The sequence below is a fragment of the Prunus mume genome, linkage group LG1 (genome assembly GCF_029339155.1).
Source record: "Prunus mume cultivar Tortuosa linkage group LG1, ASM2933915v1, whole genome shotgun sequence".
Lineage (NCBI taxonomy): Eukaryota > Viridiplantae > Streptophyta > Magnoliopsida > Rosales > Rosaceae > Prunus > Prunus mume.
The window spans coordinates 26783523-26799699 of NC_142698.1; the positions used below are offsets into that span (position 1 = coordinate 26783523).

The 16177-nt window shown below is 37.1% G+C and overlaps 4 protein-coding genes across 4 annotated transcripts; 1 reads left to right on the forward strand and 3 right to left on the reverse strand.

The window, feature by feature from the left end:
• Nucleotides 1-271: 271 nt before the first annotated feature.
• Nucleotides 272-4018, forward strand: LOC103324509 (tetraspanin-3). The gene is made up of 2 exons (XM_008226580.3): nt 272-1129; nt 3498-4018. Exons 1-2 carry the CDS (start codon nt 617-619, stop codon nt 3840-3842), a joined length of 858 nt encoding a protein of 285 aa, XP_008224802.2. The 5' UTR covers nt 272-616; the 3' UTR covers nt 3843-4018.
• A 55-nt stretch (nt 4019-4073) lies between these two features.
• Nucleotides 4074-6044, reverse strand: LOC103324489 (tRNA-splicing endonuclease subunit Sen2-1). Its single transcript, XM_008226569.3, is given in 3 exon segments — nt 4074-4825; nt 4827-4963; nt 5538-6044. Coding segments are annotated over 2 exon segments (738 nt in total). The 5' UTR covers nt 4958-4963; nt 5538-6044; the 3' UTR covers nt 4074-4218.
• Nucleotides 6045-6664: 620 nt separating this feature from the next.
• On the reverse strand, nt 6665-7328 carry LOC107882071 (putative F-box protein At4g21240). Its single transcript, XM_089048857.1, is given in 3 exon segments — nt 6665-6774; nt 6777-7070; nt 7073-7328. Coding segments are annotated over 3 exon segments (660 nt in total).
• Nucleotides 7329-11378: 4050 nt separating this feature from the next.
• Nucleotides 11379-12675, reverse strand: LOC103324774 (F-box protein At1g30790-like). The gene is given in 3 exon segments (XM_089048860.1): nt 11379-11447; nt 11450-12190; nt 12277-12675. Coding segments are annotated over 3 exon segments (1209 nt in total).
• Between the last annotated feature and the right edge of the window lie 3502 nt (nt 12676-16177).

Below are 16177 nucleotides of genomic sequence, written 5' to 3' on the forward strand. Positions count from 1 at the left end.
AATATCTTCGGCTTTATATGATTACATAAAAGTCATTATTATGTATTTTGAAATTCTTTCTTTTTGGCTGAATTAAATTGGAAGTCATTGTCAACAGCAGAAAACCCAATTGAATAAACAAATTACAAATCAAAATCTTCACACAGTAACCATATATTGCCTGTCTACCCACATAGTCAACACAGTAGTTCTTCAATTGCACGTAATGATTTTCCCATTTTGCCCCGAATGCCCACTTTTAGGTTACAAGACAAATTCAAAACATATGGCCAGTAATGTCAGATACACATATCTCATTTCTTATAGCGCGTGGTAGTCCGTGATTGGCAGGGACAGTAATTATGGCAATTTCTTACAGCGCGTGGTAGTCTGTGATTGACGGAGAACACCCAACAGTGCTATCTCTGTTTCACATAAGTTTTTCTGCAATTTTTACTCTCGAAACAACCAAAACCTCCATTATAAAATATCACCCACATCTCACCCAACCCCCAGTCAAAACTCCAACTTTAAGTATCAGAACGGCACCAACAGCAGAAAGCAGAAAGCAGAGGAAGAAGAAGAAGCAAATCTTCCAAGAAAAACAACCCAGAAAAGGAAAAAAGAAACCAAGATCATGAGGTTCAGCAACCACTTGATTGGGCTACTAAATTTCGCTACTTTCCTCCTCTCAATCCCAATCATTGGAGGGGGCATATGGCTGAGCAGCAGAGCCAACAACACAGACTGCCTCAAGTTCCTCCAATGGCCGCTCATCATCATCGGGGTCTCCATCATGGTGGTTTCCCTAGCTGGGTTTGCAGGAGCCTGCTACAGGAACACTTTCCTCATGTGGTTTTACCTGTTCGTCATGTTCTTCATCATAGCAGCTCTGATTGGCTTCATCATCTTCGCATATGCTGTCACAGACAAAGGATCAGGCAAGCCTGTGACGAACAGGGCATATCTGGAATATTATCTAGGGGACTATTCCGGCTGGCTGGAGGAGCATGTAGCTAAGGACAGCAACTGGAGAAAGATTGCCTCTTGTGTTAGAGACTCCAAGGTTTGCCAGAAGATGGGGACGAGTGTGAACGGTGTGCCCCAGACTGCTGACATGTTTTACAACAAAAAGCTCAGCTCTGTTCAGGTATTTACTTAAATTTGTTTCATTTTATTTACAGCCATGGATATATATTTTTTCTTTTTGAACAATAAGGAAAAAAAAAAAAAGAAGCTTGAAAAGAAGAATTGGGTTTCATTAGGAATTTTATTTTGGGTTGTGTTCATATAGCGCAACTTAATCTGATCACTTTAGTGCTTGGGTTTTGAATTAGGAATTTTTTGTTATGTTCTAATTTTTGTGGTTTAGATTTTAGAGGGCCCGGAAAGAACCCGGCATCCAAGTTTACCCAATTTTCGTGAATTAGAGTAGTTTAGAACATCGCTATTAAAAAAAAGTGGAAGAAGATTAATTTTTGATTTAGTGGTAGATCCAGTTTAAGATTTGTTAGATGTTTCAGATTTGCTTAGGAAGGTTATGGCACATGGGTACAGGCAATATGACAAGCATGGGTGGGGTTTGAGGTAGGAGCCCCCCTTAATATGTGGTTCTTGCACCAATGGAAAATTGCCTCTTGCTGGCCCTCTTTTCTTTTAAGGTTTTATTTATGTTTTCTTGATAATGACGGAAAACCCCACCAACATAGAACCAAAGTACTCCAACTTGTACACTGTCCTTATCTAATTATGTGATTTCTGATTTTATAAAAATAAAATAAAATTGTCATATTCACAAAAGAATTGTACTTAGAACACAAATTTTGCTGCACTTCATATCTCAAGTGCTGTCTTTTCTTTTTCTTTTTTTCTTTTTTCACCAAAAAAAAAAAAAAAAAACCATTGTGGTTGTAAAGGGCACTGATGTAATGGCACAGTGGACCACAAGAGGCGGTGACCTAAATCGAGAAAGAGCTGTTTTTTTTATTTTTTGGGACGAAGAGAAAGAGATAGCCTAATTACAATAGTTATGCGGTGGATGAAATCCTTACTTATTACAAAACTTGTCAGAAATTTTAGTTTTATCTTAAATCAGCGAAAATTAGAAGATTCTTATTTAGAGATGTTTCTTTCTTTGTTATTTATTAAAAAAAAAAAAACAAGTGATAGTCAAAACTACAAGGAGAGGTATCATGGGAGTTCGAATGTGAGATCACTGGTGTCTAGTAACTTATTGTCCACTCAACTTTGCAGGCCTATAATCATCTTAGATTAATTTGTTTGCTCAATTAAGAAACGTAATCCCTTGTTAAACACTCATGACTTTAGCTCTTTACCTTTTCCTATTTTCTCCCAATATTTTCTTGATTTGTCATCAATATTCATGTTAACGGTCATCATATCACCCTTTACAATTAGTTAGCCTTAGGTTGTCTGTCTTTAGATCAAAATCTAATGCTAGGGAGATCAACTTTAGATACCAGCTTGTGTACCATCTCTCTAATAGACTCCACCTCTATTAGAGAGATGGTACATAAATTGGTATCTAAAGTTGGTCAGAATGTTGTCTTTTGGGAGCATTGGATTGGATGGTGGCCTTTTCTGCTTTATCGTAACAGAATTTCTTTTAGGTGGTATATCCCTTTCACATTTTTGTCTGCTTTCCCTGTTAGAGATAGGAAGTAATAATCATTACAGGCTTGGAACAAACTTGGAATTCTCGCCCAAATATTTTTTGGGTTCATTTTCTGTGTATTTTTCTTTGTCGACAAGTCTCCATTATTGCTGTAAAGAACAAAAATCCAAATTATAGGTGCAAAGAATTCAGTTTTCCAGATATTGATGCATGGCCTAACTCATGTTCCATACTTTCTTCACATGTTGGACCATCCATTTTAAAATCACTTGGGAAAGAAGGAACAATTTTTCTATGAATAAATAAGTACAACTTTTGACTCTTTATTGTATATTATTCACCAAAAATAATATAGTTCCACAAAACAATATTCGCACTAGTAATTTCATGCTTTGATAGGTCATATATGTAACCCAAAGGTGGTGTAATATTATTATTATTTTTTTGTGTGGCCGAAGTTAGGAAGAGGGAGGGGTAATTTCTTTCACACATACTACCAAGGTGTCATGAGAGTTGAACTTGAGACCACTAGTATGCAAATTAATACCCTTTTTCACTGAGTTAAACCTGTTGCCAAGGTGGTGTAATTAATCAATAGGGTTAACTAAGTTACAAATTCTTTTGTTTTCAACATTTCAAGCTTTTGGTCAGCATTTTCTTGTTTCTTTTCTTATATAATTCATGCTTATCCTTTGTTGCTCCAAAAGCTAGGGTATCATTTATGCTTACCAGATAGCATTTATATCAGGAAGCAGGTTCTGCAATTTCTATAGATTGATAGAACTGAGGGAAAAGGGGGGCCTTAACTTGCCCACAAAGGGCAGTGTATTTGTATTGATATGATGACTAAAATACCAATGTTGTTTTCCCATTTGGTCCACAGTCTGGCTGCTGCAAGCCCCCTACAGAATGTGGCTATACTTATGTGAATGAGACGACTTGGGAAACTGGAGGAGGTGTAACGGGAACCAATCCTGACTGCACACTCTGGAACAACGACCAACGGCAACTATGCTATTCCTGTAACTCTTGCAAAGCTGGTGTTCTGGCCAGCCTTAAGAAGAGCTGGAGGAAGGTCTCTGTGATCAACATTATTGTATTAATCATCCTAGTTATCTTCTATGTGATTGGCTGTGCAGCATTCCGAAACAATCGTCGGATTGACAACGATGAACCCTATGGGGAGGCTCGGATGACAAAATCACAACCTAGTGCTTTCCAACTCTAGTTATAATGGTAGAGAATCTGATACTGGAAACGAAACTCTGAAAAATGTATCTTAAAGGTTTCGGGATTGCACTAGGGCTTATTTGTATTAGACAAGTGAACATCAAGACTTTGGCTTGATTTTTCATAAGTTGGCTGTATATGTGAATTATCGGCACTTTATTTTCTCTGTATTAATCATCTATCTACTCTAGAGAAAAACAAAAGATGTCATTTGCAACAAGACAATAGATTTCACGTTGAAAATGCAGAAAATCAACTCTAGATTAAAAATTCCCTAGATATGAAACAGAGTCATTTATCCTGCAACATGCTCATGGAATTTGTAAAATGAGAAATAGGATTCTATACTATAACTGAGCTAGTTCCACTTTCAACTATTGTGATACTTGTGATTCAACATCAACTGATGTATCATCCTCGCGGCCTTGTTCTGGAACCCATCTTGAAACCGTGCGCTCGTCAACCGTATAGTTCTCCAAACATGATGGGGAGGCAGCATCATGACCATTTTTACTAATACTAAGAACTAGCAATGTCTTTACAACACCTAAACAAAGCCTTAAGGTGCCATGAATATCAGACCACACCCTCAATCGCCCATTTGCTTCACCATCTCCTTCTGATGACACAAGCACAGCATAATCAGAATGGACCAAATTCGGATGGTGACGGTAGGCAACAAAGTCTGCACCATATTTAAATCCGGGCCTTACAACCCAATTTTTCAGTCGAAGATGAGAATAAGCCTTGTAAAAATCAGGGAATGCTGCTTTTTTGGATTTCATGTACTGCCAGAGCTCTTGAACATCCTTTGGGCGTTTATCTTCACCCACTATCTTCAGGCATTTGAGAGAATAGCATAGGAAAAATGCCTCTTCCATATCCAACTGAAACCACTGCTTATCCTTCTCGGCGTTAATAACACGGTCGCCAAAGTAGGCACGGCCAAGGAGATGAGCTTGTTCGTCTTCTGCAGCAAGGTACACTACACCCACACAAGATTCCTCGGGCATCTGATTGGATTAGAGAAGACTGAAGCTGCAATACTATCTTTGACATGGGATCTGCAAGAGCTTTAGCTTCTGCGTCTTTCGCTTTCCATTTACGCGCCATTTAATCCTACAACAAGATCAAACACTTAGAAATTAGAACACACAACAGAAACTACTGTAACAAAAGAAACCCACCTTTTGTTTTCCTCAAGTCATATATGTTTTAGGAAATATTGAAGACCTCTAGAGGATATCCAGAATCAATTTACAAGTAATGCTCAATGCACCAAACAATCACCCTAAATATCAACCTACAAAATAAGGATGCTGTGTTCTTAATTGAACCAAATATTATTGAAAAAAAGAAACAGAGACAGAGACTTAGAAGAAGTGACAGTTTTTAGAATAGTGTTTCACCCTCAGCACAAAGAAGGAAAAAAAAATTCTGATAGAGTTTGGAATATTTATTAGATCTTCTATGCAATCAGAGTTTTTCACTAATATATTTTCTGGTTGTATCTTTTCAAGCCACCAAGCCCCAAAATTATAAGCCAACAACAACAGGAAATTAGGCATTTATGTAAAATCAGAAATTAGACATTAACTGAATCCCTAAACCCCTAATTTCTGAATGAGGAAATTAGAATGTAGAAATAGAATGAGAAGTTAAATACCAAGAAAAAGAAGAGTAGAAGAAGAACCGTTTGTGCAGCTGTGGAGCTATGGAGCGCCTGCAAGCCTACAAGGTAGACGGAGGACTGACTGAGGTGGATCGTGGAACCGTTTTAAACGCAGCCGTTTTGCCGCTTTGGCCTTCCAAAAGTTACGGAGAGAGATTTTGCAACAGAGATAAAGAAGGAGTTCAATTCTCCTGTTACCATTTTCCCTTTCTCTCTCTCTCTCTCCCCCTCTCCCACTTGATTCTGAATCCAGGCCTATCTCCTTTCCCTGCTCTTCTAGCTTCTTCTTTGAAAGAGAGATGGAGATCGAGCGTGAAGCAGAGAAATCAAGGAAGATAGAAGTTTGGGGACAGAGGTAGAAAAAACCAGATAGAGAGAAAGAGAAAGAGAAAGAGAAAAGTAGGCTTCGCCGGCGGCGAGAAGGAGAGGGGGTTGCCGGTGGCTGACGAGATTAGGTGGGTGGGAGTTTTGGTGGCCGGCGGATTTGGGGTTGCTGTGGGAGTTCGCTGTTGGGTCTTTTTTTCTTCCTCAATTATTTGTTTTATTTATTAAACATTAGAATATTTTAACAGTATCGCCGTGCGGCTATACTCTACAAATATTTTAAATATATAGCCGAGCGGCTATACTATTTGGATAGAATATTTTAACAATATAGCCGTTCGGCTATAATCTATTAATAGAATATTTTAAAGGTATAGCCGAACGGCTATACTTGGGAGACTTTGGAAAAACACAAATGAGAGAGAAATTTTGTAAAAGAAGCCAAAATTAACAAAATTGCCCTTATTTATTTTTGGATTTCTAAGGAATTTGCATGTCTTTGATAAAGTTGAGAGATTTTTCTGTCTTTTTTGAAAAGGTTTTGGGTTTTTCCAAAAGTGAATTTTTTTTTTTGGCTAAAACATAAATTTACTTATTTTTTGAAACCAGGCTGTACGCTATGAATAGTTTGAACAGTATAGCCGGGCGGCTATACCGTTTAAATATTGTACTCTAATTTCATTTTTTTAATTACTTTAATGAGTAAATATGTTTTAATTATTATTTAATTAGTGAATAGTATTTAAATATTTGTATTAAATATTATATTAAAGAACAAAATTTTTAAAACAGTTACTATATACTAGGTAATATAATTTATGAAGTTAATTAAAATAATTAATACTAATTTGAATATAAAAAAGGAGATCATTAAGTTCCACCTCTATGCGCCTCCATGAACTTGCCCCCAATTTGAATATCTTGAACACAAAATGTTACCCCTCAAGGCATCAGGGATGAGCTTTTGCACTTGGAGAACCTTATACTCATTTGCAAAAGGGCTGAACCCAAAATGGTGTGTAACATTGGCAGTGTGTGATGCAAGTGAAGCATGGGGAAGAGTGATAGACTCTCGCGTGGAGGGGTTAAATACGGGAATGGGGTGTTCAGGATCGGTTTGATTGGGAACTGAGGTGTTATGAAGGTAAAGACAGACCAAGCCATTGATGCTTTGCGCATGGTAGAGATGTTCATTCTTGGTTCGCGGCGTTGGAAGGCTTAGAAGATGGACGGACTTCCTTGTCGGTTGATTTCCAAGGAGAAGAAGTGCTGCTGCGTTGTGGGTTTGTCCCAGGCAGTGAGGAGGAGGTGAGTGTTCTTGTTGCATCCCAAGTTTTGATGGGCGCTGACAAAGGAAGGGTCGCGGGTGAGAGAAGACCAAGACTTGCATGCACATCTGAAGCGCATGAGAGACTTGGACGGCAGCCTTGGGAGAATCTCAAAGCATGTAATTTGGCTGGGGAGCTCTGGACCTGCAGCTGGCTCCATGTATTGATCTTTGTGCCATTTTGGGATATTATCCTTCCTTACAAGTTACAAGTCTAACAGTTGATAGTTTTGTATGGGCAGATGATTGATCGGAAATCTAAAGTTCATAGTTTGTATCAGAGGGAAGCCAAGAGTAAGACAGATTGAAGTGAAGGGGTCTTTAAAGAGATGACAAGTTCCAAGTTGGTATTGAATTCCAAGTGCATCCATTCTTGTTCTTGGTCAGCAGATCGGGTATTCTTAAGTATAATATGAACAAATTATGATGCAAACCAACATCATACATGTATTAGTGGGCCCACCTCTATTAGAGAGGTGAAGAACAATATGATCGATAAATCTGATACAAATAATATTATTGTTAGTAAAACTTGTTTATAACGTGAATGACAGAACGACTAGCTTAGCATGAACATCGCGATTCACATGTCATGCAACCATAGGCCATCATCATAGCGAATGGAGCACTACTACATGTTGTCACCAGAAGAAATGCTTAGAGTTCCATTTCAAAATTTCAAGAAGTGAAGACTCTCCCTCACCTATAAGAGGAGACCACTTCCCCACTTTGCAATGATCTCTTTCATCATAGATATTATGTTTGAATCAATCTCTTCTACTGTGTAAGGGTGAACCACATATATATCCTCAGAGTGTTTGTACTTACCAAATCATGATATATCCCAATTTAATTAGGTATGTTAACCAATAGTTCAGAATTATACATGTTAGGTACATATACAATAATATGCACTCACTAAATAGAGTTGAACAATCGATGACTTTAAAAGATTAAATGAATTGCCGATATCATCATCAAAATTCATGAATATATTGATGACCTGATTGACCTTGTATTGGTTGAAGAGCAAAAACCCATTATATGTACCCTGATTTTCTTGAATGATACGAGACAGTTGACGTAATTTTTTTCAGTAGACAAGCACCCCACATTCAAAATACGCAACAACGCAAATTGTCTTTGGGTACTACTTTTGGTTGGGAACTATAATGATCTAGTTTGTTGCTGCACACATTGGCTCAATCAACGTGACATCTGCAATCTCTACACCAAGCAGTGGGTGTGCTCCGCCTCCCACCACTCGATGTCACAATAACATATGAGCTGAATTCATATGCAGTTCTAAGGAAGATGATGGCATTGGCGATGGAAAAGAAGAATACTACAAGTACAAGATTATGCAAATAATGATTCATGAGAGTCCAAGGGATAATTCCTTTCAATTCAACTTGCATATATATGTTATGTTATGAGAGTGGTAAATGAACAGAGACTGTTGAATCAAGCCCACGAAGCTTTAGTGTGAATCATTTGTGTTCCGATGCCAGTGTTCCTCACAATGGTATGTTGTATTGGTGTGAACGTGCTTTTATTATTAGCTTGAATCCCTACTCCAACGATAATATGTAGAGTTAGGTCAAAATTGATTTTCTAGGTGTGTGCCAATTGTACCTCAATCTAGTTGTGGATGGTTGAACCTATCTGAGAGTTCACAAAGATGATGATCATGTTGATGGTGAATGGTGTTTGGTACCCAGAGTTTACATCGACCAAATGGCTTTGAAAGATCCGTTGATCGCTAAATGAAAACATCAAAGCTACTTGAAAAGCACTCTTTAAGGTGCAAGGATTCAATTCAAATAACGAGGACGTCTTGTGTCTAGAATTGCATCAACAACTAGTCATGTGCAACATTCATACTAGATTCGTAGTAGCATATCAAAACCGCAACTTATTTGAAAAAATTAGTTTCCTCCAATATTTCATATGTTTTTCTTGCAATTATGTTGGGATAACAATAACCTTTATAGCAAAAAAGAGCGATCTTGGAAGCATTATGACCAAAAACCTATGTTTACGAATTGAGCGACATGTGCACAAGCACATTAGTCCTAATTCTAATAACTTGTGAATAGTCATGCCTCTCACACTCACTCACACAAAACTCCCCACACCAACGCCCTTATCATCCTTATCACATTTTCTACACTAAAAAATTGTTCTTACAGTAGTTGATCATTTAAAATGAATCACCAGTTTCTTATATGATCTTATCACCAGTTTCATATTACAATGCGGCCCTTCTGGTCTACACACCAAAAATAACAGATTTTTAGCAATAAGTTCATTTTAGCACGACATATTAAACTTTTTTTTGGTAAATACCACGAGGTGTACCCACACCCAAGGGTGGTATTACTCCCCGCTGGGGTTCGGCTTGTCCCTGGCCACAAAGTGTTTCCAACGGGTTTCGAACCCCTGCCATTGAGGCACCAGGTAGCTCGCTAGCTGAAGGTGGCAGTTTGCTAACCGCACCACACCTTATGGTTCGAAATATTAAACTTTAATTATACATGTTTTAGGAAATATTGAAGGACCTCTATGGTGAACATCCAGAAACAATTTACAAGTAATGCCCAATGCACCCAACAATCAACTAATCACCCCCAAAAATCAACCTATTTCTGCTGTTAGAAATTAGAATTGGGATGTTGTGTTCCTAACTGAATTCATGCTATAATACTTACCAATTTACCAAATATTATTATTATATATATATATATATATATATATAAACTAAAACAGAGACTGAGATAGAGGCAGACTAGCTCTCAGAACAGAGGTGATTATATTTAGAATAGTATTTGCCCCTCAGCACAAAGAAAAATCTGATAGAAGTTAGATATAGATATTTTTAATTATTACATAAATTATAGATATTCTACGCAATCATTCATGGTGGTCGTGTTGTATCTCTTCATCGTAGTCACCTGAGTTGAGTTACAATTTGTAAGGTGCCACCAAGCCCACAAAATTATAAGCTAACAACAATAGGAAATTAGGCATTTATGTAAAATTAACCCTCAATTACAACACTCTTATGAAAAACATGCTAACACATGCCATTTCAAGTTTTATCTATTAATTTTACGGTGTTTACGATTTCGACTTGATTACAAACCAAACTAAATTATGAAGGCCAAAATTTTCAGAAAGTGAAATTAGAAGAATCATGGTGAATAATAAGTCGACCTATAGTCCAAACCAAAATATAGTGGATCCTACAATGTATGTCAAATTTCTCCAAAATAAGTTCATAGTTTTTATCAGGAGGAAGCCAAGAGGTACAGGACAGATTGAAGGGGTCTTCAAAGAATTGACAAGTTCTAACTTTGAGTTCATTGCTATATATGCTGAGCTGACTATGCAGCTAAGCTGCTTTGGTTTACTCGCTTGAAAAAAATGAGAGAACCCAAGAAGTTAAAAAAGGAGGGCCAACCAAACAAATATTAGACTCATAACTACAAATTGACAGATACAGGTGCAAGGCAAATTGCTCCACATTAGGAGGGGGAGGGGGGAATATTTTTTGTGTTATTGGCTAGTCGGCTAGTTGTATTTCTCTTCCCTTTGTTAGAAGATGTTCTATGTTTAGGATTTAGGGTTTAGGGCCCAAAAAAATTAAATATAAACGAAAATAAATATCTAATCAAATTGGAACATTGACAAAATAAAACCAAAATGGGGGTTGAAATTATAAAAAAAAACACTATTTAAACATATAAACACACCCAAAATCCATCATTACACACACTCAAAACCCATTTATAAACACACCCAAAAAGTTGACTTTGAGGTTGATTTTGGGTGTGTTTCTATGTTTAAATAATGCTTGGGTTTTTTTATAAATACATGTCTAGGATTGGGTTTATTTATAAATTTGTAAATAAAGTACAATATATATTAAGTGTTTCGCTTCAAATAATATTGGGGTTTTTTTGTGTGATAAAACTCACCTATTGGACTTTGTAGGTAGGTGGTTAAGTTGAGAACAATATCAATATTTGGTGGTTTGCTGATCATTCTCTCTGAAATCTTAACAAAAAAACACCTAAAAAACAAGTTGCAGTTGTTTTCCCTTGTGACCAATTGAACTGAAGCTTGATGATGAAATACACCATATCTCATCTTAAGAACACAACGCTATCCTCTAGTTACTGAAGCTTGATGATGACATAGGCCATATCTCATCTTAAGGGCACAATGCTATCCTTATAACTAGCCAGCAACTTCAATCGATCATCGTTCAGAGTCGATGCATATTCAGGGGCAAAACAATCTCATCACTTCCCCTAAAACTTGCACTCTCCATATTGTATAGAAGCACCCTCGGATGACCAGGCTTCTGTATGCTTAACCTTGAAGATTGGAGGAGGAGCTCACCTGTGTGAATGGCACAAAAAGGAACTGGGTACCCTGCTTCCTCCCAATGAAGGGGAAAATAGATGGTCTCCTTCACCCAAACCTGATTTTGATAGTCCTCCAAAACCCAAAGCCTTAAAATGTTCAGTCTCATCAACTCCTTGTCACCTGTTAGAGCCACACATCCATCCACTTCAACTATACTCTCAATGGGAAAATCAATACGATGTGTAAAACAATTATAATCTTTAGGAAGTGGAATTGCTCTGAATTTCTCATCTCCAATGTCAAAAGCCAGTATGACATTGTTAATCCCATGAATCCAATGTACAGCCCCGTTGACGCAAACACTTCGCTTATGAAATGGGGATGTAAAAGGATTAATACGGAGACCATTACAGTCTACCTCTATGTGCCTCCATGAACTTGTCCCCAATTTAAATATTTTGAACATAAAATGCTCACCCCTCAAGGCAGGGATGAGTTCTTGCACTTGGAGAACCTTATACTCATTTGTAAGAGGACTGAACCCGAAATGATACGTAACATAGACTTTGCGTGATGCAGGAGCGCGGGAGAGAGCGATAGACTCTCCGGTGTAGGGGTTAAAAATGCGAACGGCTTTGCATGATGCAGGCTGCAAGGCTTTTCCTAATGTTCACAGGGGAGAAACAAATATGCGATAGAATATTTCTCTCAGGTGGAGGGGTTAAAAATGCGAACGGGGTGGTCAGGATCGGCTTGATTGGGAACTGTAGTATTATAAAGGCAAAGACAGACCAAGCCGTTGATAATTTGTGCATTGTAGAGACATTCATTCGTGGTTTGCGGAGTTGGAAGACTTAGAAGATGGGTGGCAGGGATTAGACTTCCTTCTTGGTTGATTTGCAAGGAGAAGAAGTGTTGCTGCGTTGTGGGTTTGTCCCAGGCAGTGAGGAGGAGGTGAACGTTCTTGTTGCATCCCAAGTTTTGATGGGCGCTGACAAAGGAAGGGTCGCGGGTGAGAGAAGACCAAGACTTGCAGACACATTTGAAGCGCATGAGAGACTTGGAGGGTAGCCTTAGGAGAATCATAAAGCATGTTATTTGGCTGGGGAGCTCTGGACCTCCAACTGGGTCCATTTATTGATCTCTATGCCCCTTTGTTAGGATATCCTTCCTTGCAAGTTTTGTAGGGGCAGATGGTGGATGGGAAATCCAAAGTTTAGTTTTTATCAGAAGGAAGCCAGGAGCTTCAAGACGGATTGAAGTGAAAGGTTCTTTGAAAACATGACAAGTTCCAAGTTGGTGCTGAATTCCATGTATACATCTATATTAATTGAAGAATATTAATATTACAAATTTAATGATTCCCATAATTATATATTTCATATTACTTGGGACAAAAACAAAAATTATTGTTTACATACGACAATGTTTCAAGTAAACAATTCAACATAATGTGAGTCCGAATTGCCTTTATAATAGGAGTATTGCTACATCAGATTTGTTAATCATGGGAGAGATAAAAACTATAGGGAAATTTGCATAAATCCTACCTGAACTTTTAGACATGTGCACCGAACTTTTAATTTTTATTATTAACCACCTGAACTTTAGAGAGTGTTGCAATGTACAACCTATGTTTAACTCTGTTAAACTTTTCGTTAACTTTAAGAACGATTCCGTCAATTCACTATAACTAAAAAAACTTAACATTTTTAAAACTAACAGAATTTATAATTAATAATTTTTGTTCTTTATTAAAAACCTAACCTAAATTATCCCATGGTTTCTCCCATCCATTCAACAACTTCCCCCTTTCCCAGTAGACCCTCCCCCACCCTCTACATATATCCAGGCTTTTTGGGAGATGGATTTCATGGATCTTCAAACATTTAAATTAATTTGGCATTCAATTATGTTCTTTTTTTAATTATTCATAAGGTGAAATTTCGTTCAAAAGTCAAAACGGAAATACACGAAAAAACCATACAAGAAAGGGCAATAGCATACAGAGAAGTACAACAAGCAAGCCTCCCAGTAAATCAAGCCACCACGAGCATAAAGCGACAACATAATACCTCCCAAAAAAAAAGCTTAATCAGTAGAGGCAAGGAATCCCATCTCTAAACATTACCATGACTAATGAGAGAAGGGGCTGATTAATCCGTATGAGTAATGCACCCTCGAGTTGGCCTTCAACTCTTCAACAACCCACACCAAATATTTTATAGATTCGGTGGAGAGAGATGGGTGGCAGGGATATGAAGTAGGGTGTATGCAGAGAGGGTGGGGAGGCAGCTAGGCAATGGGGAAGAATTTGTGGAGACTGGGGAACGATAATTAGGTTACCTCCAACTGGTTTATTATTTTGCCCCTTTGTTATTTAAATTTGTTAGTTTTAAAATTTTTATCAGTCAAGACGGATCTTTTAGTTATAGTGAATTGATGGAATTGTCCTTAAACTTAACGGAAAGTTTAATAGAGTTGGACATAGGTGGTACATTGCAACACTCTATAAAATTCAGGTGGTTAATAATAAAAATTAAAAGTTTAGGTGGTAATAGTGCACATGCCTAAAAGTTCAGGTAGTATTTATGCAAATTTCCCATGGGAAACTATATAAACGAGAGTTACATAAGTTTTATTTTTGTGTTATTTACAATGACCAAGAATAAAGTTTTTTTTTTGGGCAAAGACCAAGAAGAAAGCGCCTCGCATATAAAAAAGGCAACTATATTTCAACCAATTACTTTCATTCCCGGTCTAAATGACATGGCTTTTAATTCATTGTTTATGAAACACAAGTCATTGTGAAATTGGTACTTAGGTGACAAGGGGTAAATTTTACGACACTTAAACAAAACGCAACAATCTTCACACACTTTAGACCTTGACCAAATTTATGACTAGTCAACTGCTAGTCATGAATAATCACAATCAAGAATACACACAGAGCATGCTACAATGTACCTGCAACTCTAGAAGATTACTAGTGACAACTTAGGCACTCAGAAGGACCCGTCAATCTAGGCATGCTCTGTGCTAGCAACAACTATAGTGAGAGTGTGTGAAATCATCATAATCAAGTAAACACCAAACAACAGATAATGATAACTAGTTAACTACAAGGACACAAACCCAGAATTCATACGATGGCTAGTCAACCACCAAGAACACAAACCCAAAAAAAATTACAGAGATGCAAATTAGAAATTGTTCACCCAGAAACCCACCATTGGGAAAAACTAGGGGTCATCAACTGACCATGCAATCCATTAAGTGGAAAAAGATTCTTACAAAGGAACACAAGCAAGCTCAAGAGAAACCTAGATCTATTTAGGAAGATGAGCTATATCTCCTTCGTGCAATCTTCTTCTCCAACTTAGCAAAACTTGAAGCTCAGTTTTTCATAGCAATGACAACTCCTTCATCAGCTCTTTCATCCCATGGCACTAGCTTGCAAGCTCTAACTTAGACATAAACCAAAATTTGGATTCAAAGGAGAATGACCAATTGCTTCAAGAAACCATACTCTTGAAGAAATCAGTCTTGAATCTGACCTAGATATAAATGAGAGAGTGTTTTAAGTAGCTAGATGCAGATTAGTATTTCAAATGTAGTTTTTCACAAAAAATCAATTTGGAAAACTCATAAATGAAAATAAGATGGTTCTCTCTTGAGGAAGAAGAGAAAGATGGCAAGTAAAACTTTCCAAAACTTCCACACCAAAGAGACTGCATCCAAAAGAGGAATTATTTGGCCATTACACCCAAAAATTCCCTAGGTCAGAATCGACACATGGTAGTTGAGAGAGAAAGGAGAATAGGACAAAAAAAGTTGGTTCTCCAGCTGGAAATCCTACAGAGCAAGGAGGACTAGTCATACGAGAAACAGACTACTAGTCATCATTTTATTAAATCAATTTAATGAAATGTGATGCAATGCACAATTTACCTTTGTCAATTTGCTTAAACCTCCATAGGATAGTTGTTAGTTAAGAACACATAGAGAAGCTATTCTAAATCTAAACTTGAGCTTGATAAAAACAATAAAAATCCTATTACAAAATTGTCAAGGGAAGCCAAAAGAAAATCACAAAATGCATACACTTAACTTACACATTGTTTACTGCGGCAAAAAGAAAATATTTTCTTGCAAATCAACAAGATATTGAGGAATTGTCCATACATAAAATTATAATTATTGATACGGGCCTTTTCCACATAAAAAGGGAATTCTTTGTTATAATAGAGATTGAGTCCATTAGGGATTTGATTGGGATCCAAATCTCCTAATTTGATGATGACTATATCTCCTTATTAGGATAATATCTAAATTAATGATATTATCTTATTAAATAAAGATAATGTCCTATAATTAAGACATTATCCCAAATTAATAAATTGGTTCAATTAATTATTTTGAGGCATAAGCTCCAAACCCATATTCTTCTTTTCCACGTGACATGCTATGATTGGAGACGAAAATATTTGCTCCCACAACTTTGGCGTCTTATTGAACAAAAATAGTGATATTGTTCCTCCATTGATCAAGAATCTAGATTTTTGGGAAGTCTCATGATCATCCAATGAGAAGGGTTTCAATTTTTTGAAATGAATGATTTGAAAACATATTGATT